Here is a 23,598-nt window from a genome sequence, read left to right as displayed (position 1 = left end):
TTGCTTATTGGCCATTCTGGAACTCTAGTGGACATTTAGTAGGTCAGAGCTGCCTGAACTTCAGACACTCATGCTTAATTATCTGCCACAAAAAAAACTGAAAGGTCTTAAAATAATTTTGCAGGTATACTTTGTGTGTGTGTGTGTGTGTGTGTGTGTGTGTGTGTGTGTGTGTTGGGATTGAATCCAGAAAAAGAGAGAGCCAGAAAACTTGTAATATCTGATTTTCTGAGGCAAAATATATCTTGGTGGTTCCTGTCCTCCTGGGTGTTAAATAACTGACTAAATGGGTAGTTTGCTTTAAATTTTATTCCATTTTAAAAAATTTAGCATTCATGCCTCCCCAAACTTATATTGTTAAGAGCTAAGCACATCTACTATGTTCTTCAACAGAAATTTGTAGCAACACTCTTCAGGCATTCAGCCCAAGCGGGCACTCCTTGCTAAGGTTTAAGAAAACATGAAAACCACAAAGAATGTTCACAATTATTTTCTCTAGGTTGGCAAAACAGATGCCTTTCTTTAAGGAAAGTGCTTTAGGCCAACGCAAAGCTATATTCATAAAAAAATATATTGTTTTGTAATTGTGCAGACTCCAGATTATATAGTTAATTTTCACTTCAAGGATCCTACTTTCCTAAGAAATCTTTATAATTAAATAGAGCAGGAAGACAGGCAGAGGATAAAGTGTTACAAGAAATCAACTATGCCAAGGGCAAGAGCAGTTTAAGAAACAACAATGCAAGTCCATTGAAAGGAAACCAGGCAATGTGGACGTGATTTTGTCGGGGGGTCATGGCTGGCTTTATTTGTAAGGGGATTGTCAAATCAATCTGTAGAATGTGGATGAGGTAAAATGCAGAGATAGAGTATTATTCTAGATCATCTGTAACTTTTCAAATGCAACCTTCATGCTGAAATTCCAGGGAGCATGTAAGGGACTCCAATAAAAAACCCTGTCAGTCAGTCAAGAGTGTTTATTTATTATCCCTCCTGGGCCAGGCACTGTTCTAGCCAATATGAAATGATACAAAATAAAGAGTAGAGATCATCCTTATAATCTGTGAGAGCAAATGGGTTTAATCTGCAGCCTCTCTCTCTCTCTCTCTCTCTCTCTCTCTCTCTCTCTCTCTCTCCAAGAAACTCAAGTATATGGGCATTCAACAGACTCATTTAGAAAATCCTGATTTAAAAAAATTAAACTTACAAAATTAGAAAATCTGGGAAGTAGTTATATTATAAATAGACTCACGCATTACATGAAGATATTTGGGTCAACAATGCACTGAATATATACCAGTGGTTCCATACGATTATAATAGAGCTAAAATATTTCCATCACCTATTGACATGGTTGCTGTTGTAACATCACAACATGTTTGTAGTGATGTTGGAGTAAGCAAACCTACTGCACTGACGGTAGTATAAAACTATAGCATATACAATTATGTTCAGTGTGTAATAATTGATGTTGATAATAAATAACTATGTTACTGGTTTATGTATTTAGCATACTATACTTTTATCAGTCTTTTTGAGTGGACTGTTTTTACTTATAAAAACAAAGTTTGCTATAAAACAGTATGCAGTGTTATGAGGGCAGCAGCCTCAGAAGTCTCCTGTTTACTGCATCTCTTGATTACATCATTTCTCCTTGTGTTTGGCTTAATCTCGGTTTTGTGCAGTAACATGCCATACAGGCTTGTAGGCTCTACCAATAGGTTATACCATATAGCCCAGGTGTGCAGTAGGCTATACTGTCTAGGTTTGCTTATTGCACTCCATGATGTTCACACAATGATGAAATCACCTAGTGACTCATTTCTCAGAATGCATCCCGGTTGTTAAGCTGCACACGACTGTAGATTAAAATGCATTCATGAAGCATGTCTTTTATATAACAAGTCAAATTATGTGGTTAAATTGGAAACATTTCCGCTCTCGCTCACAAATCTACAAAATATTTTTGGAACATATTTATTGTGCAAATATGGATTCACAATTCAGGTCGAGGAGCTGCAAAAGTGGATATAATAGCTGTGTCCTCTAAACTGAAGTTGTTTAAAGTCAAAGACTGGGCCTTATTTATTTGCCTTGGTATCCTGTGCTCTGTCAAGATAGAAGTGGTAAAAAAAAAAAATCAGGATGAGTGAATGCAATAGATGAATAAAGGTTTCAAATTGGAGCTGAGCTTAGCAGAGTTCTAAGAAGAGAACAAGAGAAGAGGTCTAAGAGGATGTTACCAGCAGAGAGGTCAGGTGGGTTGGTCTCAGTGGGTGTCCACATACAGGAAGCAGGTTTGGCATTTTCAGCAAGACTGAGGAAGCTCCTGGTTTGGGGGAGCAAGAGTAGGTCCTTGCCCCAGCATCCCTGGATCCCTTTTCAGGGTAGCTCTCCTCAATACTTAGTAGATGACCTTGCAAGGTCAGGAAGGGCAACTCTTTAAGAACGAGTCCTTGAAGACTCCACTCCTATATCAGCATATACCTTAAGGCTATATGCTTCCTTCGATCCCTTCTGGCACCCGTTCCTGGGAGAATTGTTTGCTTTGACTTAACCAGAGGTTGGGTGATATTTCTGATTTGCTTGATGTCCATTTAATGCAGCCCAACTAGAATGCAAGCTTTAGAGGACAGAGACTTTCTGTTTTCAGTCCCAGCTCCTAGGAGAGTGATACAGCAGGCATTCAATAAATACAGTATCTGTTAAATGGATGAATGTTGTTGTTATTTTGGCTGTCTGTCTTTACTTTTGCTTTATCCACCTTACTTCAGAGAGCTGGACACTAGAGGGAAATCTTTGAATTCCAATTACCGTTCTTTCTTTGGCCCAGAAACTCTGGCCAAGCCCTTTGGGAATGGGGATCCCCTTGGAATTTAATGACGAATCCTGGCCACAGGGGGCGGGGGCAGAGAGAGAGCGCTGCAGAAAGTTCTTCCTCACTTCTGCTTGCTTTTGTAGCACCCTTCACCACCCATCTGGCTCTTTCTTTGGGGTTAAGGGCGCCCTGTGGAAAGGAAGCCAGGAGACTGCCTGCATTCCTTTCCCGGCCCTGCGGGTCCTGTCTGGGGGAGCCCAGCAGGACCCCCCTGACTGTGCCAGCACCTGTTGGACGGCCACTTGGCGGTCCTATCCAGTGCGAGAGGACGCGACCCGGGGGTGCCCCTCCGGTAGGCGGCGACCCCCGTCCTTCCCCTCGGGCAGCCAGCCGGTGAGCGACTCAGCCTCCCCGCGCCGGCGGCGCACTCCGCCCGGGCTTGGCCCACGGCCCCCTCCTCCCGGCCCCCTCCTCCCGTCTCCGCCGGCAGGGGGAAGGTAGAGAAGGGGAGGGGACAAACTGGAGCCTTGGCCCGCCCGGCCTGCTCTCTCTGCCCGGTGCCGAGACGCCGCTCCGCGCCCCGAGGTTTGCAGGGAGCCCGCAGCGCGGGGGCACGCACCAGGAACGACCGGAGCCCCGCGGTGACCCCGAGCTGCCGACTTTCCTCGGGCTTGGAGGAGCGGGGGACGCACCCCAAACAAGGTGAACTTTGATCGCGGAAAACTCCAGCCAGGTGCCGGGATCCGTGCGGCGGCGGTCGGGACCGGGCGCAGGCTGCGCGCCGGGCGGAGGAGCGCGCGCCCCGCGGCCTCCCTCCGCCCGCTCCCCGGGCGGCCTCGGCCCCGAGCCCCTCTGCGGCTGCTCGGCCCCCGGGACCCGCCGCGGCGCCCTCGCCTAGTTTCTTCCCCCTCCCCCTTCGGGGGTGGGGGTGGGGCGGGGGAGCGGGGCGCCCGGAGAGCCGCATCTATCGGCAGCTTTGTGATTGATCCGAAAAGTGCTCGCCGCCAACTCGGCTTCGAGGCCGGCTCCGCGCGACCCTTGAGTGTTGGCCACGGTCCTGTCCCCCACACTGACAGGTGCTCCCAGCCACTCGCTGGGGACTTCTCGGCGCTCCCCCGGCTCCCCCGCGTCCCCACCCCCCTCTTTCCTCCCTCGCCTTCACCCCCACCCCCACCACTTCGGCACAGCTCAGGATTTGTTTAAACCTTGGGAAACTGGTTCAGGTCCAGGTTTTGCTTTGATCCTTTTCAAAAAAAAAAAAAAAGAACTGGAGACACAGAAGAGGGCTCTAGGAAAAAGTTTTGGATGGGATTATGTGGAAACTACCCTGCGATTCTCTGCTGCCAGAGCAGGCTCGGAGCGTCCACCCCAGCGCAGCCTTCCCCTGGCGGCGGTAAGAGAGGCTCTGGAGTCGCTGCTTCCCAAGTGCCCGCCGGGAGTGAGCTCTCGCCCCAGTCAGCCAAATGCTCCTCTTCAGGCTTCTCCTGCTGACATCCGCCCTGGCCGGCCAGCCCGGGACGCAGGCTGAGTCCAACCCGAGTAGTAAATTCCAGTTGTCCAGCACCAAGGAGCAGAACGGTGAGTCTCGCCCCCCGCGCTCCCCCTCCTCGTCTCTCGCTGTGTGTGCGTTACGTTGGCCATTGCGCGTCGCCGGGTGATGTACCCCGGGCTCCGAGGGTGTCTGCGGGCTGTGTCCCCGGGCAGATGCGCGCCGCGTCCCGGGCCATGGGCTTTTGGAGGGGACGTGCAAGTTTGCAACTTTGGGAGCTGCCGCCAGGCTCTCATAGGGCAACCGCAGTGCCACTGTCGCCCCAGCGAGAGAGGACCTTCTGCGAGCGAACTTGAACGTCAGTTCAAACGCACATTGCAGGACCTCTCGTTGCCAGTTATAAGTTCAAGAAGTGCCTCTAAACACGAACGTACAATGAATGAGTCTTGGCATGTTTGACTTTATTCAGCTTTTTAAATTTTATTCGGGAGGGGCTGTTTCAGAAACGTATCCGCTGCATTAATGGAAGCACTTTTAAGTGGAAAGGCATCAATTAATCAGTAAGTAGACAGGAAACACAGAGGTCAAGAGGCCGAGTGGACACTTTTAGGGTGAATTAAAAAAAGTGCATTTCTCTTGTGCTCTATTTTTAAAAATGTGCCTTTGTGTATACCTTTCTAGCGGTGTGTATTTATACGTGCTGGTGAATGGCTGCTATTTTGTGTGTGCGGGAAACGACCTAATCCTGCATAGGAAATGAGAATTACTTTCAGCTTTCAAGTGTACCTGAAATGTTTAGAAAACTCTCAGATGCAAGTTCCCTTGGGCTGGGATTGCACAGAGCTGGAGAAAGGCTCCTTTCATAAGGCCAAGGGCAGCGTCGGGGTGTGTAATTTGCTTAGCCTCTGAACCCCATATGATTTACATCATTCAATTTCTAAACCCTTTTTCTCTTGATCTACCGTTATGAAGTCATTTTTGAGAATGCTTTGTAAATAGAAATCTTATACTACACGTGAAACCGCAATGTTAATGTAGGCTGTCTAAAATTAGAATATTAAACACCCTGTTTACAAGTGGTGGCTCTTGATGCTATTTGAAAAGAAATGTGCATGTGTTGAATGCTTTGTATGTCATTCATCCCGAATGCAGGAAGGCTGTCACTTCATTAACCAGGCGAAAGGAACACAGACAGCCTACCTAGGGAATCAGAATGGTGTGCACTGTATGTTTAAGTCACAGCAACTTTTTCTCGATGTGGTGGGGTGTTTCCAAGTTCCAAGTCTGCATTTAAACTCTCGAAAGTGTTCATCTTTAAGAAGTTACAGGAAGTCCTAGGGTACACAGGTCCATTAAATAAGGATTCCCGGGACCTGTGTACACATTGTTTGTGTTTGTTGTATGTGCGGCAATCTGTGGGATCACATTTATCAGCCGTTGTTCATGTGGTTGCTTCTTACAACTTGCTCATGTGATGGCACATGGCACCTGCAGGCTGCTTGAGCTGCTGATCAAAGGGCAGCCAAGGGATCTATCTGTAATCACAGGAGCTGCAGAGGACTGGGAGAAAGTGATCAAAGGAGCCCCAGCACCAGCTGTACCCTGGCAGGAAACAGACCAGACCAACCTTTGTTCTTTCTCATGTAAAATAAATGTCCAGGTCAACATGCTGCTTCTTACTAGACAAGCGTCTCCAGAATGACAATGCCCAACATTCCTGTCTTCTGACTTCTCTTTTTTATTGTTCCTTTCCCATATCATTTCTCCTACTGCTCTGCCTTATCAAGCCTGTCTGGCCTCTGTCATCTTCCTGATTCCCTTTGTGACTTGTGCCTCTCATTGTCCTTTCCATGTCATCATTTCTTGTGACCCGCATTCCACGATCACTTTGTAATAGGCCCCAGAGTTCTCAAGGGGTCATTGGCCACTTTATGGAGTAGGTTCACACCCTTGGGAGAGGTGAGTTCATTAAGCCAGGCCACACACATTCTGTTGCCATCAGAGGCTGGGCCATTGCCATTCCTAAGATGCATGGTGCTAAAAATAGCCTGGTTGTTTCCTAATCTGTGGGCACAGGATTGGGCTATGTTTAGCTCTTAGGAGGCTGGCAGCAGGAAGTAACTAGAAGTAGAGGAACTACTCACCTTGTAGTTTTTAGCCTAAAGAGAAGTGGGACAGCCAAGCACTAGGGGGCAATATAGAGCTATTTTCCTGCACATGCTCAGGTTGATTTTTTATCCCTCAAGGTTCCAAGATTTGAAGATAACAGGTTGGTGCTAAAGAAGATCCCCCTTGGAACGTGAACAAATTTGCTAGACCCTCTTTTTTGGTGTGTGTGTGTGGCTTTCAAATTTTTCATTTCCTCATGTGTGTATTTTTTTTTTTTTTTTGCCCTCAGATTGCATTATGATTGATTTTTTATTGAAGTATGATTGCTCTTCTCAATTTAGATTATTGTCTAAATCTGTAAACACACATTCACCTGAGGGTGTCACATAGAAAAATGATATTAGCCCTGATGGTGCATGGCACCATTTTGTGAAAGGTCTCCTAATGCTAACTATGAGATGTCCACATTGACCTGTTGTAATTGTAGTTCATTCCTGCTTTCAAGGACTCCGCCCCAATGATATTCTCTTCTCTAGAGCATTCCAAAGTCTTAAATGATGTTGACTCAATCAAATCCCCAGGCCTGCTCAGTTTCAATATTAACTTGGTATCTCAAGAGGTGTTATACAATATAAACGAACACAGAGAACAGAAAGAGACTCGTAGATACAGAGAACAGACTGATGGTTGTCAGAAGGGAGGAAGAGTTGGGGCACTGGGTGACAAAGGTGAAGAGATTGAAAAGTACAGGTTGGTAGTTACAAAATAGTCATGGGAATGTAAAGTAGGAAATGTAATCAGTAATATTGTAATAACTATGTCTGGTGCCAGGTGGGTACTGGAAATATCAGGGGGAACACTGTGTAAAGTTTGTGATTGTCTAAGCACTGTGCTGTACACCTGAAACTAATAATTAAAAAAGGAGAACAAAAGATGTGTTATAAATGTAAATTGATTGCTATAGCCAATATTAGATATTTGGAATTAGACCGGAACATGTGGAGGGGTTTCCAAATTAGTTTTGAGGGATCGGTGTTGTTTACTGTTATTACTTTCCTGGGTTTTAATGTAATACTGTATTGCAATTCCTGCCACTTTATCCTCTGATATTGTAAGTTGTCTTTGTGTCATTCATGCTTAACCTTACTTCCAATCCCAAAGTCTCACATATAAACCATTGGTCTCCAGATTTAGCTTAAAGAAGGAGAAAAAAGATAAAAACACTGACTTACATAGGGTTTCTGGTCTATACGTTCTGTATGACCACGGGAAAAATTACTATTATCTGTGTGCACTCATTTTAGAGGAGAATGCCTGCCATGAAATGAGTAAGTTCTGGGGTGGCATTCTGAGTTGTAGCAGAAAGAATCACATACATCAAAAACCAAAATGAAACAAGGCTCACTTTATCCATTGCGTGTAGTCCAAATAGACTCTATCACAAAGTTCTTGATGGAGTAAGGCCTCATCTACTGTGCACTATTGGTGAGTGATTTTAATTCCATTGACCTGAAACATGCTAATTAGTGCTCTCATTTTCTATAACCATTTTGAGTGAAGATTTGGCATATCCCTATGCTAGTTAAGGTTGTCCTTATCCGCCTTACTTATGGTGTGTGCTCTTTTCCTTAAGGCCTTTGTGGCCTGCCTATAGGCCATTTACTTCAAATGCCAAATGTTCCCCTAGTAATGCATCCTAATGCCTTTTTGAGAATGTGTATCTTGTGTTTATGGCTTTTCTGTCTCTTCCCCCCCCCCCCCCCCCCGTGCCAGCTCTCTCCTTCTCCTGCTGCCTATGTCTCTGTATCTAACAAAATTGTGCCCACTCCCCGCACCCTTTTTAGGTGGCAGCTCCAAAGCTCTATTTTACTGAAAAACAGATGATCATAATTCCTAGAATAGCGTCTAAGAGCGAATAGGCTCTGACGAAGGCCTAAAGGGACTTTCCTGCCAGTTAGTCTATAAGTTGCAATGTGTGACCTTTGTGACATTTATTTTGGTTGTTAGAGGTTTTTATTTTACTTTTTCAAAAAAAAAAAAAAAAGCAACTTCCTCCTGGTTCTCTGTTCGGTTTGAGATAGTTGAGGAAGTTGAAGAAATGAAGTGGCATTATGTAATGATGAGCATTTCTTTTCACCATAGGTGACAAAAAAGTCCCGTTCTATTTTATGGTAACTTTTCTCCCCTAGCAACCGTTATCTTTTACATTGAACTTGATATACTCTGTATGCACCTCTGAAAGGTAATCAGAAAGTACTAGGGTCTGGGAGAAGCTTCAAGGACTAGACTGTGACTTGTTAAATAGTTGTAAACAGACTCTAGGGTTCCATACTAAACTTTCCCCAAAGGGGCTGTTTTGTAGAGCTCTGGCTCAGGCACCCAAGTCTTGGCTTTGTCTGTTCTCATGGCATCCTTCATGAAACTTATTTCTTACACATCTTCTTTATCTTCTCTTCCACTTCATGTTTTTTCTCCCTTTGTTCTGCTCAAATTCTGTTTCATCTACAAATATGCCAGTATTTGTAGAAACAGGATTCTAATGATAATGTTTTGTGTGTTAAAGAAATTATAATTAACCAATTTATGTATATAAAAGCTTAATATGCTAATTGTCCCTCTGACCGTTCAACCGTACGACCAGTCGCTATCATGTGCACTAACCACCAGGGGGTAGATGCTCCAACCGGTAGGTTTGCTTGCTGCTGGGGTCTGGCTGATCGGGACTGAATCAGATGGGCCGGAAACACCCTGGAGCCCTCCTGTGATCCCTCTCCAGCCCCGATCGTGCACTGGTGGGGTCCCTCAGCCTGGCCTGCACCCTCTCCCAATCCAGACCCCTCGGAGGATGTCAGAGAGTCAGTTTCTGTCCGATCCCCATTGGCCAGGGCAAGGGATCTCACCGGTGCACGAATCCATGCACCAGACCTCTAGTGGAGACCTCTAGTGGATTCATAAGATCCACATTCTCATACCACAGCTCCCGCAAATGTTTTTAAGACTGGTAAAAATTTTATCATAGGTTTCTATTTGTATCAACCCAAATGGTGACAGTCATAATGAAAGTCACTTCCTTTACTTAGTCTAATTTTGGTGTTTCTGATTGTTTTATTTGGAAGCAATATATGTAGCTAGAATATCTCTATAGAATGATATAATTTCTATGGAACTCATTTATTAAGCAATCCCTTTGTATCATTTTTTTCAACACTGCTTCCAACTGTGATTTTTTTCAAATTTCTCTTTCTTGTTGCCTAAGGACACCTCTACTGGTTGATTTTCAGTTGGTATGCACCATTACTACTGTTAGGGTAGCTGAAGGAGAAATGCACCAGGCCGAAAGTGGTGAGGGATTATACATTTATTAGGTCATCTGGAAATCCAGATGGGCTGAGCCCAAAAATGGCACCAGCCCCCAGAGACAGGGAGTCAGCGGTTTTAAAGAACTCTAGGCGAGCTTTTCTGGCGGGGAAGTATCTGGGCGGGTCTGGATTCTGGGAAAGTCCAGAGGGGAGAGATAATGGTTTTAGCAAGTGGAACCTGGTCTAAGCTAAAGGGAATGTCCCTTGTGAAGTGGCCTAAAGGTCAGTTCCCATGGGAGGGGTATTGATTCAATTATTTGATCAAACCTAACAACTACCTTACAGATTGTTAAAATAGTGAAATATTCCCAGTGGGTTGGGCAGGAGCCTGGGCTACTCTTCCAGGACAAATGGACCATCTATGAACCAGAAACTACAGAGTCAATGCCTGGCACAGTTCAGAACTTCTAGGGCACTACTCCAACCCTGCTGGCTTTCTTCCTGATCAGTCAATATGCCTGCCATTCTGATTGTTAAGCATTTTGACACTTTTAGCTCTAGATAATAGTTTACATTGGATTTCAAACTCCTATCTCTTCTCCCTGCTTGGCAGCTCAGGCCCAGCCCATAGCTGGAAGGGCATGGAGTAAGGATAGGTATGATCTCTTTCAAGTCTCTTTCTTGTAGCTGCTTTGGTTCCAGGTCCTCAAGGTTTGGGGCCTGGTATGTGAGGTGGGGATGGGGGATATGGCACATATGGAATAGGATTGCAACCCTTAATTGGTTGTTCCTGCTTCCCCGGGCAACACAGATCAGCTGCTTTTGCATGGGTAATGCCTTCCTATCATCTAGATTCGATGAATCACCTTTCAGAGAGATTTTTTTCCTGCCATTTGGTCTAAATTAGCCAGCTCTCACTATTACATTAAGGTTACTGAACTACACAGCACTTACCATTCCTTGATATTCTTGTTGTTAGTTAGTTAATTAATTGTGAACCTACCTCAACCACCAACCTCACAAAATGTAACTTCCCTGAGGGCGTGTACCTAGTCAGATTTTTGCTCTCTGTGAGAGCTCCAGAATCCAGAACAGGCATGAATATAGTATGCACCCAATAAATATTTACTGAATGGTTCTGGATGTAGTGCCATATTAGAGCAAGACTATGATGTTGACCAGAATGGCAGGCCATCTTTGACTATTTCTTCTTTTTTAAAAATATATATATTTTTTTGATTTTTTACAGAGAGGAAGGGAGAGGATAGAGAGTTAGAAACATCAATGAGAGAGAAACATCGATTAGCTGCCTCCTGCACACCCCCTACTGGGGATGTGCCCACAACCAGGGTACATGCCCTTGATCGGAATTGAACCTGGGACCCTTCAGTCCGCAGGCCGACGCTCTATCCACTGAGCCAAACCAGTTAGGGCAGAAGATTTCTTTTTGGTCTTGGAACTTCTACATTGTTCTACTTTTTTTTATAGGAAGATAAAATTGTTTATTTATTGTTTGTGATAAGATATGCAAATCAGAGTATTACTTTACCCCCTTATTACTAGTAATTCTGCTGACTTCTAAACAACATGGGTTTAACCTACCTGGTCACTTATACAGGGGCTTTAAAAGTAAGTACAATAGGTCCTTCATATCCCAGATTTTGGCATCAGCAGATTCAACCAACCACGGATAGAAACTGTATTTTCACATTCTCAATAGCAGATTGCCAACCATGGATTGAAAATACTGTTTTTTGAATTCAAAGATGCAAAAGGCCAACTGTAGTTAAGTTTTGGGGGGAGTCAAAATTTTGCTTGGATTTTTTTATTATGGGGGATCAGTACCCCTAACCACTTTGCATTGTTCAAGGGTCAACTATGTACCATGTTTCTAGGTGAGTATATACCAAGTAAGTGGGGATATTTCCTAGAAATCTAGTTACTCTCTTAAAAGTGTCATTGCTGACTGTACCTCTATATTTTCTGAAAATAAGGTTATGATATGGGCCACGGACTCTTAAGAATGGTGAATTTTGAATGACTGACATGCTTCCAAAATCTGTGTGCTTTCTTCAATCTTTTGCTTATGGCTCACTGATACCTTGCATAGGCCAGAAATGAGCAGTGAACATGGTGAGTGGAATGTTAGGACTGGAAGGTTCCTAAGGAACCTATCCTCACTGATGTGTAAAGTGAAGCTTAGAGGGCTAAAGTTAACATTGTCAAGGTCACTGTTGAATACAACAGTGTTAAACTGCTAATGTGGTGATATAGTGTTCCTTATGTGAGAACCAGTTAGGCAAATAGAATTCTAGTTTTAAAATTCCAATGCTTCGTATAAAAGCATTTCTTGATTATTTTAGGGCAGTGGTTCTCAACCTGTGGGTTGCGACGCCTTTGGAGGTCGAATGACGCTTTCACAGGGGTCGCCTAAGACCATCCGAAAACGCATAATTATATATTGTTTTTGTGAATAATCACTATGCTTTAATTATGTTCAATTTGTAACAATGAAAATACATCCTTCATATCAGATATTTATATTACAATTCATAACAGAAGCAAAATTACAGTTATGAAGTAACAATGAAAATAATTTTATGGTTGGGGGTCACCACAACATGAGGAACTGTATTAAAGGGTCACAGCATTAGGAAGGTTGAGAACCATTGTTTTAGGGGGTTGCATACTTTGCAGGTTGTGAAAGGAGGTGAGACTCCCTTGATTCGGAAACATTCTTTACAAGATCACTAAAGAATACAATCTCAAAATAATCAAATTAATTAAATGGAACAGATAATTTAATGTATAGTATAATACTTCTTTTAGGGTGGAAATAGGACAAATTTTACAAACTACTTGAAATACTACCTTTGGAATTGTTACTATTACATTATAGGACATTATTTTAAGTAGGTGTACCAGGTTCATGGATGAATGATGTTTATTTTAATATTTTGGTTGGTTAATTGGTGATGATAAAGGAGATGGTTGACATTGGAACACATGGCTCCATAAGGGAGGAATTTTAAAAAGATAATTTTGAACATTTGATTTAGCAAGTTATCTCAGTGGTGAAAGTAACATAGGAGTGAATAAGAAGCATAGCCTGGAAAGCACGGCCTGTTAGTCTTTGCAATGGATTTCACGAGCAACCTTAATTTTTATTTACACCATATTGTATAGGATAATCGATATAGAGGTTCAGATTTCACTTTGAAGTCAAAAGCATCAGGAAAGAAATTCATAGCTGTGGCCTTGAATAGATTGCCTGAAACAGGATTAATTTACCTTTTTGAAATTTTTGTTTGTAACGTTCCTAAAATTGAGGGCCAAGAAGTTAAAAATTCTAAAGAGGAGTTAAATTAATTACATCTTTCATTACAGCCAATTTGTTAAGAGTGATATATGTTGGTCTCATTATCTCATTTTGTTTTTTATTTCCTGAGCATACCTTTTAATTGAGTTTAGCCAATTTGATCAATGATCTGACTTCACATGAGACCTCACATGCCATCTTCAAGGGGTGATTTCCAGTGCCCTGGTGACCGAGCAGCTTCCTCCCTGGACATTGGCCTGGTTTCTAAACCGAACCATCTTTGCCGGGATGGCTTTGGTAATTCTGCTTTCTTGGTGCTAGACTTAGCTCCACTTTTATTTTCAAAGTATGATTTTTTTTATATACTTGACCTTTTTCCCATTGAATAGTGCCTGAGCCATTTCTCAATCAAATAAGGTGTATTGGGTTGATGCTGGGTTTTGGCGGGGCAGGGGGAGGTGCAGAGGCAAAGTGGACATCTGTTTTCTTGAGGAAAACCAACACCCCCAAGCCGCACGAGGCCAATTAATGGTAAGGACAAGGATATAGATTTGCATTACTGTTATGTACACTGTGTACTGATAAGAAATCAGTAAGAACTCCCAGGAAGGACACAAAAGAGGCAGGCTTTGGATGCATTCTTTGGGGGGGGGGGTGGAGGGACGCGTGTTGAATGGGTCTAAAGAGTCCTTAGTGAGCCTCTGTATTTTTTTGTTTTTCTTTTTTTGCCTCTGGTTTTATGATGCTTAAAATAGTGACTCCCCAGGAGTGCCTGTCAGGTGCTCAGTGTTTGCAGACAGTATACAGTTTATCTTTATAACCTCACCATGAGGTATGAGGAGAAACAGCAAGGCTTCGCCGGCTCAGTAGCTTAGCCAAGGTCCCGCAGCTGCTAAACGTTTGGACTTAGGTCTGACTCCAAGCCAGGACTCGGAGCCACGTGCCTCTTCCTTCGTGAGTTAAACGGTCTAATGTTTTATTAGAACATTGTTTTTTTATTCAGCAAATATTTACGAGCATCTGCTCTTGGCTGAGCTCTGCCCCAGGTACTGGGGCCACGAAGAACGCGATTCCGTCCCTGCCCTTGAGAAGTTCTGTCCCAGGGGAATGGCAGGGCCTGTGTTTTTCATCTCATGGTCTATTAGTTCTGTGCTCCAAGAGCTATAGGAACACAGTTGCTTTAGCTCAATTCTAAAACCCTCTACTGATTGACTAAACGGCTGATTCTACCTGGAAAAGACGGGCAAGGAGTAAAGTTCCCACAGAGGAAGTGACTTATTTTGAAGTGGGTCGGAGAGAGAAAAAGAGGGAAGCATTCTAGACAGAAGGAACAGCCTGCGAAAGAACAGAGGCCGGCAAAGGCGTATCATGAGTGAGAGACAAGAAGAGCCTAGTGTTAAGCATGAGTAGAGAGAGGCAGGAAAAAAGCTATAAGGTGTCCTGGGTGTATGTATTCAAAGGCCCCAATGCTTCCTGCAGGCAGACTTTGCTGTTCACTAACAGAATAAAAGGAAATGTTGCCTTCATGTTTCAGATTTAGTCAAACCCCTTGGTTTCTGGTGATTTTCTAAGCAGGCATGTAATAGCAGAGCTCTGCTTTGGTGTGTGCAGGGAACTGCTTAGTGTTGGAATTTTCTCCCAGTCATTAGGCATGTTTGGATGTTCTGAACTGGTGAGAAGGGCAGGCTGCAGAGCCTCAGTTACACTCAAATCAGCTCAGCCTGTGTCCACACTACTCTCTATTGCCTTCTTTATGTAAACAAAGAGCTATTTTCACACTTCATTCACAAAATGGATGGCATGCAGAATGAGCCTGGCTGAGGGATCAGGAGGTTGTGATAAAAGGGAGGCAGTTTCCAATGCACTGAATTAGTGTAATGAAGCTATTACATTGCAAGAAGCAAAGAAAAAAAGGCCTTAACACTTTTAAGGGAAAGGATTTAAAGTTTCGTGGAAAATTAATTCCTCTACCTGGAGTAACTGCATCATTGTTCTAATGAGGTTCATTCTGGTCCCTGGTATACAAAGGCTAGAAATATTTTGTGGTGTTTGAGGACTGGAAAGAAATGGATTCTCTTGGTGGCTGTGTTATCTAGCTGTCCTGCCCTCCCCCCCCCTTTTTTTAATCTATATGCTTTGCATTCTAGGAAAGCCCTGTTCATGAGAGAATACTATTTTAAGGTTTTCATTATTTGCAAGATGGAGATAGGCTTCTGTACTTCAACATGCCCAGCTGGCCCATGCACCTGCCCTTTGTGTCACCACAGCGATCAGAAACCCTGAACAACAGAAGTTGGACTTCTGTGGTACTTATCTCATGTTGTTGTTGGAAGTTATTTTTGTTGGGTATTTATACGGACATCCGTCTTTTAAAGAGTCATATTATTTTTTATCTTTTTTTCCACTGAGGAATGCATCACAGTCTGTTTCACATAGTGCTGCAGGCATTCATAGTTTGAGGTGATTAGAAGTGCAAATTGCGAATCATTAAAGCATTATAATTTATTTTTTTATGACAGCAGGCAGTGTTTAAAAGCAAAGTACTAAGAAGGAACATTTGTTTAAAATGTGATTAAATTGTGAACAAATGGGAAGAAAGATTCAGTTGCCTACTAGAAACTTCTAACTGGGCTTGGCAAAAGAGGAACCTGCAGGGTTCGTTTCTGATTTATCATTCTTTCAACTCGAGGCATGGTGACAGGTAGGGTGCAAATTGTTTAAGAACAGAGGAAATAACATCTAGAGTTTTCAGCGTGTTCTATGGAAATATACTAAAGACTATTGGTTACTAGAGTGTGATTTGCTATCATACTGACACTGTTGTAATTAGCTAGTTATCAATAATAGGAAAGGAGCAAAGGGAAGGCCAGACATGATAGATGATAGGGATGTCATTTGGGCAGCTTCACCAGGAAGCTGCAGTTTCAAACTCCCCACGGAACCATGGGCCCATTCCCTGTAAAACACTGGGGATGAAGGACTAACAAAAGATAAATAGATGCATGCACATGAAGTTGGGGTGACTAGGGCAGGTGCCTGTTAGTTACAGCTGGGAACAGAGATCATTGGCCAGCAAGACCATGGCCACTGCAAGCTCACGAAAATCTGGGAATACATAACCTCCCAAAAGGAATTCACCCTCTTGTTCCTCTTGGCTCATAGGCCTCTCATTTCTGCTTCCTTGCATTCGCCTGTGTTTCCTCCATAGCCACATGGCCTTGCGGGCCCCATGTACAATTCACTGACGGACTGCAGTATGGAACACAAGCTAAGCTAGCCCGATGCTGAATTGTGTTGTCCCAACAAAGAACAAAAACTCTGGACACTAACTCTGACTCTAGTCCTATTGGAGCCACAGCTACACTTCTTCCTTGGCGGGACCAAGGGGAAATGAGACCTTGGAAACCCAAGGATTTAATTTCACTCAAGTAAAAATCATTCATTCTCCTGTGCGAGTCTCAGAGAATCATTTTTCTCAGGATATCGCATAAATCCACTCCCACTAGCAACAGGTGGCAACAAGGACCTCTCCCCATAAATAATAATGCCATCCATTCTAAGGACAAATATGTGAGCACTATAAAAACCACAAGAAGAGTTGAATGGTGCTAGTCTGGAAAGCATAGTTCTGCACCCCTAGAGCCAGAGATGGGTTGTACAAGAAACAGATCTCTTCCACTGGAAATATGTTTATGGGGCAGATAATAAAGGTATTGGGGGTTGCTTCTTATTAAATAAGTAGGTTATGTTGTTATTGGCTTTATTTTTATTTATAAACAAAGATTCCAGTTTTGGAGGCTTGTACTAGTATGAAAATGAATTGTCTCTAGAATACAAGAGACTAGACCTCATGGCACACTGGTGTTTCTGCAGTTTCACATGCAGTGTTCTATGTTATAGATATGTAGTATGCATGGGCAAAACCGTATCTTTACTTTGTATCACAAATTGTCTGTTTCTAGAAAAATCAATGATCTAAAAATAGCAGGTGGTTCTCAGGTCAAAATCCGGCGAAGATATTGGATGTTGAGAGAGTCCAGCTGTTTCATTGATAAATGCTAACCCTTGAAGAAGTGGTTGTAACCGTTGTTTTCTTGCACATATTAGCAGGCTTGAAGTTTATAGGCATGGTTAACAATGTAAAATTAGGAATGAAGTATTCCGTATGCTTATTTTAAAACGCTTTTTCTTCAATGTAGAAAATTTATCTTTAATCTGTACCGATAACTTTTAATAGGCATCAGTTGGGCACCCCATTAAACTAACTGCTTTCAAATGGTTTCCTCTTAGAACTAACATTTACATCCTAGGAAATCAATTAGGATGTCTGGATTTCACATTGCCTTGCAATCTTTGTTTGCAGTCATTTCTGAATGGTCAACCTACCATAACAAAACACTCAGAGGTGCAAATCTTCTGGAAGAAGTGCAAAGGCCACACTTTTACTTGGAAAAATGGAAAACATAGAACTTATTTAACATATCTCCCCCAAATGTAAAACTGCATAAAGCTCAGGAAATACTTTTGGTGTGTGGGAATGTGTGGTGTTTCCAAATTACAAACATTGTTTTGAAAATTTCCCCGGCAGTGGTGAGTTATATGAGACCATGTCCATCTGAGGAGAGCTTGTTTAATGGGCTTGTGGTTCTGGGGCTCATTCAAACACTCTTAAACAAAATAAAGGGAATGGATGTAATAACTTCTTTATAGAAAGGCCATAAAAAGGTACAGAGCCATGTAAACAAATTGGGTCATTTACTAGATGTGTAAGTGATAGATCTGCAGTCCAAACTCAGGGGTGTGCATTACGTTTTAAAGGATTGTGATCATGGTGTATCTTGACAATGAAGTTACTAGCCTGTCTTTTGTTTGTTTGTTTGTGTTTGTTTAGTGCATGAAAGCCCATTGTTGCTGTTTTATACTGCAGTTTGAAAACGTAATTAAATGTTTGAGCATTTGCATTTATGTTTGTTCAACTTTGGACAGTGGTTAGAAACCCACATGTGAAGAGTTGAATTGACCTGGTTTTGGGTAGCACTGGTTTCTGTTCAAGGGAAATGTAATGATCGAAATAGAAATATTCCTTCTGGGCTCAGACATGTCTAAACTAATTGTAAAATAATTGTTCTGGCTCACAAGGGTAGACTCATAACTACAACCATGTAAAGTAGAAATCCAACAACAGTTACAATTTGCAGTCACTGTAACTGTGCCAGTCTTGGAATAAAACTGCTATTTTAACCAATCTATTGTGACATTCATTTGTCTTACTTGAGATGTGGTAAGGATTCTTGTTCCAGATTGTCTTGCTTTAGAAAGCTGTTTTATTGCATGAGGATATTAGTTTGCCTCCTCTGAAATTGGTATGATGGTGTATCAGAATGTTCCAAGGAAGGGGAGGAGGGTGGGTGGGACTATAAGAATGTGTGGCACTGAGCATTGGGGGTGATGACTGGTGGCAATGGAAGCCAAAAATAAATTTGGAAATTGAAGTGAGGAAAGGAAACGAAATAATTTCTATGTTGATACCATAACATTTATTCATTCTGTAATTTCTTTCAATCAGGGTTGGCTCACTTGGTCTTAAAGGAAGTGGATTGTGTAAGAAACCAGTAAAAATCAATGAGCTTTTCTAAGTTTTAAACACTGATGGCATCATACCATACTGGCAACTTTTAAGTGTTACTGCTGGAAGTTTGGCAGCGGAAATAACTGCTCCAGCTCCACAGGCCTACAAAACAACGGACAATGGTGGATATTATAGTTTCTGTGTAATGTGTGACTTGCTATTTCCTTTTCTTTAATGAGCAACTTCAGACTAGATGGCCTTATGTCTATGGAAAGCCTAAGATTTGCCTTTAAATGGGATTCTATGCGATATTGAAAACAATTCACATCTTTTTGCTTAGTTGCCCACTCACCTCTTTTATAGAGCACAGAGCTTTGCATAGTTGTATGCTGTCTAGTAAAAATGCTCCAAACTGAGTATGTATACCACTAAATGATATTAGTACCTGCCTGAAACTATGACGCATGTAGAAGACACAAAGTTGATTTAGACTTAGTGGCTGCTTTCCAGTATGCAGTTTATAGCGAAAAGGGGACATACGACATGAAGCTAGCTATAATATGGAATAAAATGCATTGTTTGGTGAGAATTCAAAGAAAGGCAAGATTAGTTACAGCAGAGCCATTAGAAAAGGCTTAGAAAAGTTGTTAGAGGAGAGGGGCCTGGAAAGATGAGCAACATGTGTACATTCAGAATCCAGGGCAGGGTAGGGTGGATTTTAGGAGATGGGAAATGACCACTTTAATGTCCTTTATCTTTTTTGTGCTGATGCCCTTAAAAAATCAGAAGAGGTGGGGGAAAATCACTGCAAGCATCTGAGTTCTCTGCTGTGGAGCTCTAACATCTGTTGCAAGCATGACACAGTGTTTGTTTTGTTGTTATTTGTTCTTAGCATCCATTAAAGCCACATAGAAATGTGTTGGAGGTGGGTTCAGGTTATAGCAATTATTTGTTCAAGAAGAGAATACACCTTGTTATGCATTTTACACACTCTCCAAAGAGGGCTGTGTCCCGTGTAGGTTTGCAGAGTACTTGTTATGTGTGCTCCTATTGTGGGAAATCCTTCCTATCATTATTGGCAACCTGTACATGGAACTGATATGTTGAAAAACCATGAACTTTGGTCCTTCATCAAAATACTACTTATACTTTTGTTGCTCCTGAATTTTACAGAGTAGTGGGAAAATCTTTCCCTATTCCTGGATGAATATTGTTTGGCAGAACATGGTTTTTCAACTCAGTCAAGAGATACAGAATTCAGGGTGGGAGGGAGGGAGGTAAGAGATCAACCAAAGGACTTGTATGCATGCATATAAGCATAACCAATGAACACTGACAGTAGGGGGGTGAGGGCATGTGCTGGAGGGTGGAGTGGCTGTGGAGAGGTCAATGGGGGAAAAATGAGACATATGTAATACTTTAAACAATAAAGAATATTTTTAAAACAAGAATTGGCATCATTAAAATGTCCATACTACCCAAAGCAATCTATACATTCAATATAATTCCCATTAAAATATCAGTGGCATATTCCATAGATCTAGAACAAATAATCCAAAAATTTATATGGAATCAAAAAAGACCCCCAGTAGCTTCAGCAACTTGAGAAAGAACAAAGTAGAGTGGTCACAATACTGGATATTAAATTATACTACAAGGTGATAGTAATAAAAATGACATGGTACTGGCATAAGAACAGGCATATAGATCAACGGAACAGAACAGAGAACCCAGAAATCAACCTAAGCCATTACACTCAATGAATATTTGACAAAGGAGGCAAGAGCATAGTGGAGTAAAGACAGTCTCTTCAAAAACTGGGCAGATACAGGCAAAAAAATAAAACTAGACCATCAACTTATATTATACACAAGAAAAAACTCAAAATGGATGAAAGATTTAATTATAAGTTGTGAAACCATAAAAATATTAGAAGAAAACATTTGCAGCAAAATCTTAGACATCTCACAAAGCAGAATTTTCACAGATACATCTAGGGCAAAGTAAACAAAGAAACAAATGGAACTACATCAAACTACAAACCTTCTGCACAACAAAATAAACCATTCTCAAAATGCAGTGTATGGGAGAACATATTTGTCAATGATATATTAGCTAGGGAGTTAATTTCCAAAATATATAAAGAACTCAGACAACTCAACCAAAGGAAGACAAACAATCCAATTTAAAAAATGGGCAAAGGATCTAAATAGACACTTCTCCAAAGAGGACATACAGATGGCCAAGAGACATATGAAAAAGATGTCAAAGTCACTAATCAGAGCAAGGCAAATTAAAACAACAATGAGGTATCACCTCACACCTGCCAGAATGGCTACCATCAATAAATCAACAAACGAGTACTGACGAAGATGTGGAGAAAAGGGAACCCTAGTATAGTGCTGGTAGGAATGCAGTCTGGTGCAGCCACTATAGAAAACAGTATGGAGTTTCCTCAAAAAATTAAAAATTGAACTGCTGTTGGACCCAGTGATCCTACTTCTAGGAATATATCTAAGAAGTCTGAAACACCAGTCAGAAATAATATCTGCACCCCTATGTTCATGGCAGCACTATTTACAATAGCTAAGATTTGGAAACAGCCTAAGTGCCCAGCAGGAGATGAATGGATAAAAAAGAGGTGGTGCATTTACACAGTGGAATATTATGCAGCTGTAAAAAAGAAGGATCTGTTACCTTTTGAGACAGCATAGAGAGACCTAGAAAGTATTATACTAAGTGAAATAAGCCAGTCAGAGAAAGACAAGTATCACATGATCTCACTTATATGTAGAATCTAATGAACAAAATAAACTGACAAACAAAATAGGTCCAGAGGCATGAAAGGATGGCACAGACTGGTGGATCTCAGAGGGAAGGAATGATGAGAGGCGGGAAGAGATTAAAAAGAATTTATATGCATTTATGCATAGCCCATGAACATAGAAAATAGTGTGGGGGAACCTGGGGTGTGGTGGGGTGGGTACTGGGTTGAGGGGATGATGGGGGGTAAAGGAGAACATCTGTAATACTCTCAGCAATAAAGATAAATTAAACAAACAAACTAAAAAACACCCTTATGATTTAGAAATAATTGCACAGTATTTTGGAATAACTAAAACTACAACTGTGACAGCTGGGGATATCTTCACTCCCTCCCCAAACCTGCTTCTGAGTGGGAGCCTGTCTGGGAAAGGAGGTGGGTTGGAGGGGGCAGGAAGTAACTTTGATGTGTCTGAGAGATTCAGCATTCATGGAGCAGCCTTTCACTGCCTGCTTTGCTGTCCTGGCACCCGTCTTTTATTTATTTTTTAATCCTCACCGAGGATATATTATTTTAAATCAATTTTTTGAGAGAGAGAGGGGAAGAGAGAGAGACCGCGAGAGAGGAGAGAAGAGCGAGAAACATCAGTGTGAGAAACATTGATAGGCTGCCTCCTTATGTGCCCCTACTGGGGATTGAACCTGCTACGTAGATATGCACCCTTACCTGGAATTGAACCTTTTGGTGTATGGGACAATGCTCCAACAACTGAGCCATGCTGCCAGGGCCCGATACCTATCTTATTTGAACCTCAGCCTCATTCTAGCGTCCAACTACATATAAATTTAGAGGACTCCCTATTTCTCATAGTCAGGCTTCGTTTCAGACCTCCAAGTCTGAGTATGCAACTTAAAACTAATAGTTTTGGTCCTGTTTAAATATTATTCCTTTACAAAAAATTTAAGATATATAATAAAATGATTAAAGAAGCACATAATTATGGGCAAACTGATGAATGAATATTACATTTCTATTTCTAAGTAAGTATATTTATATTTGTAATTTCTGCAGTCTCACTGTCATTACCCTGACCCAGGTACCAGTACCTACACTGAGGCAAAAGTGTTCTTATTCTTTTTTCTACATTAGGCTTTTCTCATGCCCTCCCACCTCCAATCTATCATATATAGGAGATGGATGCCAGATAATTTTCCTAGAGTAGCGTTTTGTTTCTGTTGACATCCTTCAAGCTTGCACCACTGTTTCTCAAGCTTCAATACGCATGCAGGCCACTTGGGGATCTTATTAAAATGCAGATTCAGGTTTTGTAGGTCTTTGGAGGTACCAGAGAATTTGCATTACAGCAGGTTCTCAGGTGCTGCTGCTGCTGCTGCTGCTGGATTGAGGACCACACTTTCAGTAAAAAGGGGCTGCCCTGGTGTCCTCCAGGTCTGCTGTGATCTCACCTTAGTCTTTCTAATAAAAAAGATTGCGCAAAGCTGATCTCTGTTCACCCTAGAGATGACTTCATACTTTTGCTCTTGCAACTCTTTTAACCAAGAAGTCACTTCAAGCCAGTAAACATCCAGTACCTTGTGTTTTAAATGCCATGTCACATCCTGAAACGAGATCATCAAAATGCAATTCTTCCAGCACTTGATGTTGACAATGGCTTGTGATACACTGGAGATCCACTTAGAATACCAAAGGAACCCCAAAATGTTCCATTTCCAGGTCACGGCAGGCTTCTCATCTGGCCAATTTTTAAGTTATATCTTGAAAGATAAGGAGAATTCACTAAAAAAAAAAAGAGAGTTCTAAGCAGAAAGCATAGACTTTGTGAGAGAGCACAAAGTCTATGAAAAATCAGCTCTGTTTGGAGAGAAACAAGATTGAAAAAAATATGCACCCATTAGGAAGGACACTGTCTGACATACTAAGGAGTGTGTTTAGACATTGTCACAGAGGTCTGAGGGAGAAGGCTGTATGTCTTCTGTAATGGTAATGACCTACTGGTTAGGGGATTTCCCTCCATTTTCATATTTTTGTGCCTGTAATAGATCAGTAACTATCCATTGAATGATCCAATTTGGATTTTTTATTATTTTGTTTTGTTTTGTTGCATGCCATAAGGTACATGAGGATGATTATAAAGGACGGAGAAGCCTAAGGCAGGGATGCCAGTTTGAAGGCATTTGCAACAGTTCAGATACCAGATGATGAATACATGG

General features: G+C 42.0%; 1 protein-coding gene across 2 annotated transcripts in view; it reads left to right on the top strand.

Moving 5' to 3' along the window:
• Positions 1-2,946: 2,946 nt before the first annotated feature.
• The window catches only part of PDGFC (platelet derived growth factor C), a 186,934-nt gene continuing 166,282 nt past the window's right edge, over positions 2,947-23,598 (top strand). The window contains exons 1-2 of one of the 2 annotated variants that reach the window (XM_059697701.1): positions 2,947-3,520; positions 4,166-4,396. In XM_059697701.1, the coding sequence (XP_059553684.1) occupies positions 4,282-4,396 (115 nt within the window). In that variant the 5' untranslated portion in view covers positions 2,947-3,520; positions 4,166-4,281. Of the gene's footprint in view, positions 4,397-23,598 lie in introns of both variants that reach the window. The other variant, XM_059697700.1, reaches the window with a different exon arrangement.

This window comes from Myotis daubentonii, chromosome 5, assembly GCF_963259705.1.
Source record: "Myotis daubentonii chromosome 5, mMyoDau2.1, whole genome shotgun sequence".
In the NCBI taxonomy this organism is placed as follows: Eukaryota; Metazoa; Chordata; class Mammalia; order Chiroptera; family Vespertilionidae; genus Myotis; species Myotis daubentonii.
The sequence above is the reverse complement of the archived record's forward strand: the minus strand, read 5'-3'. Positions and strand labels throughout refer to the sequence as shown.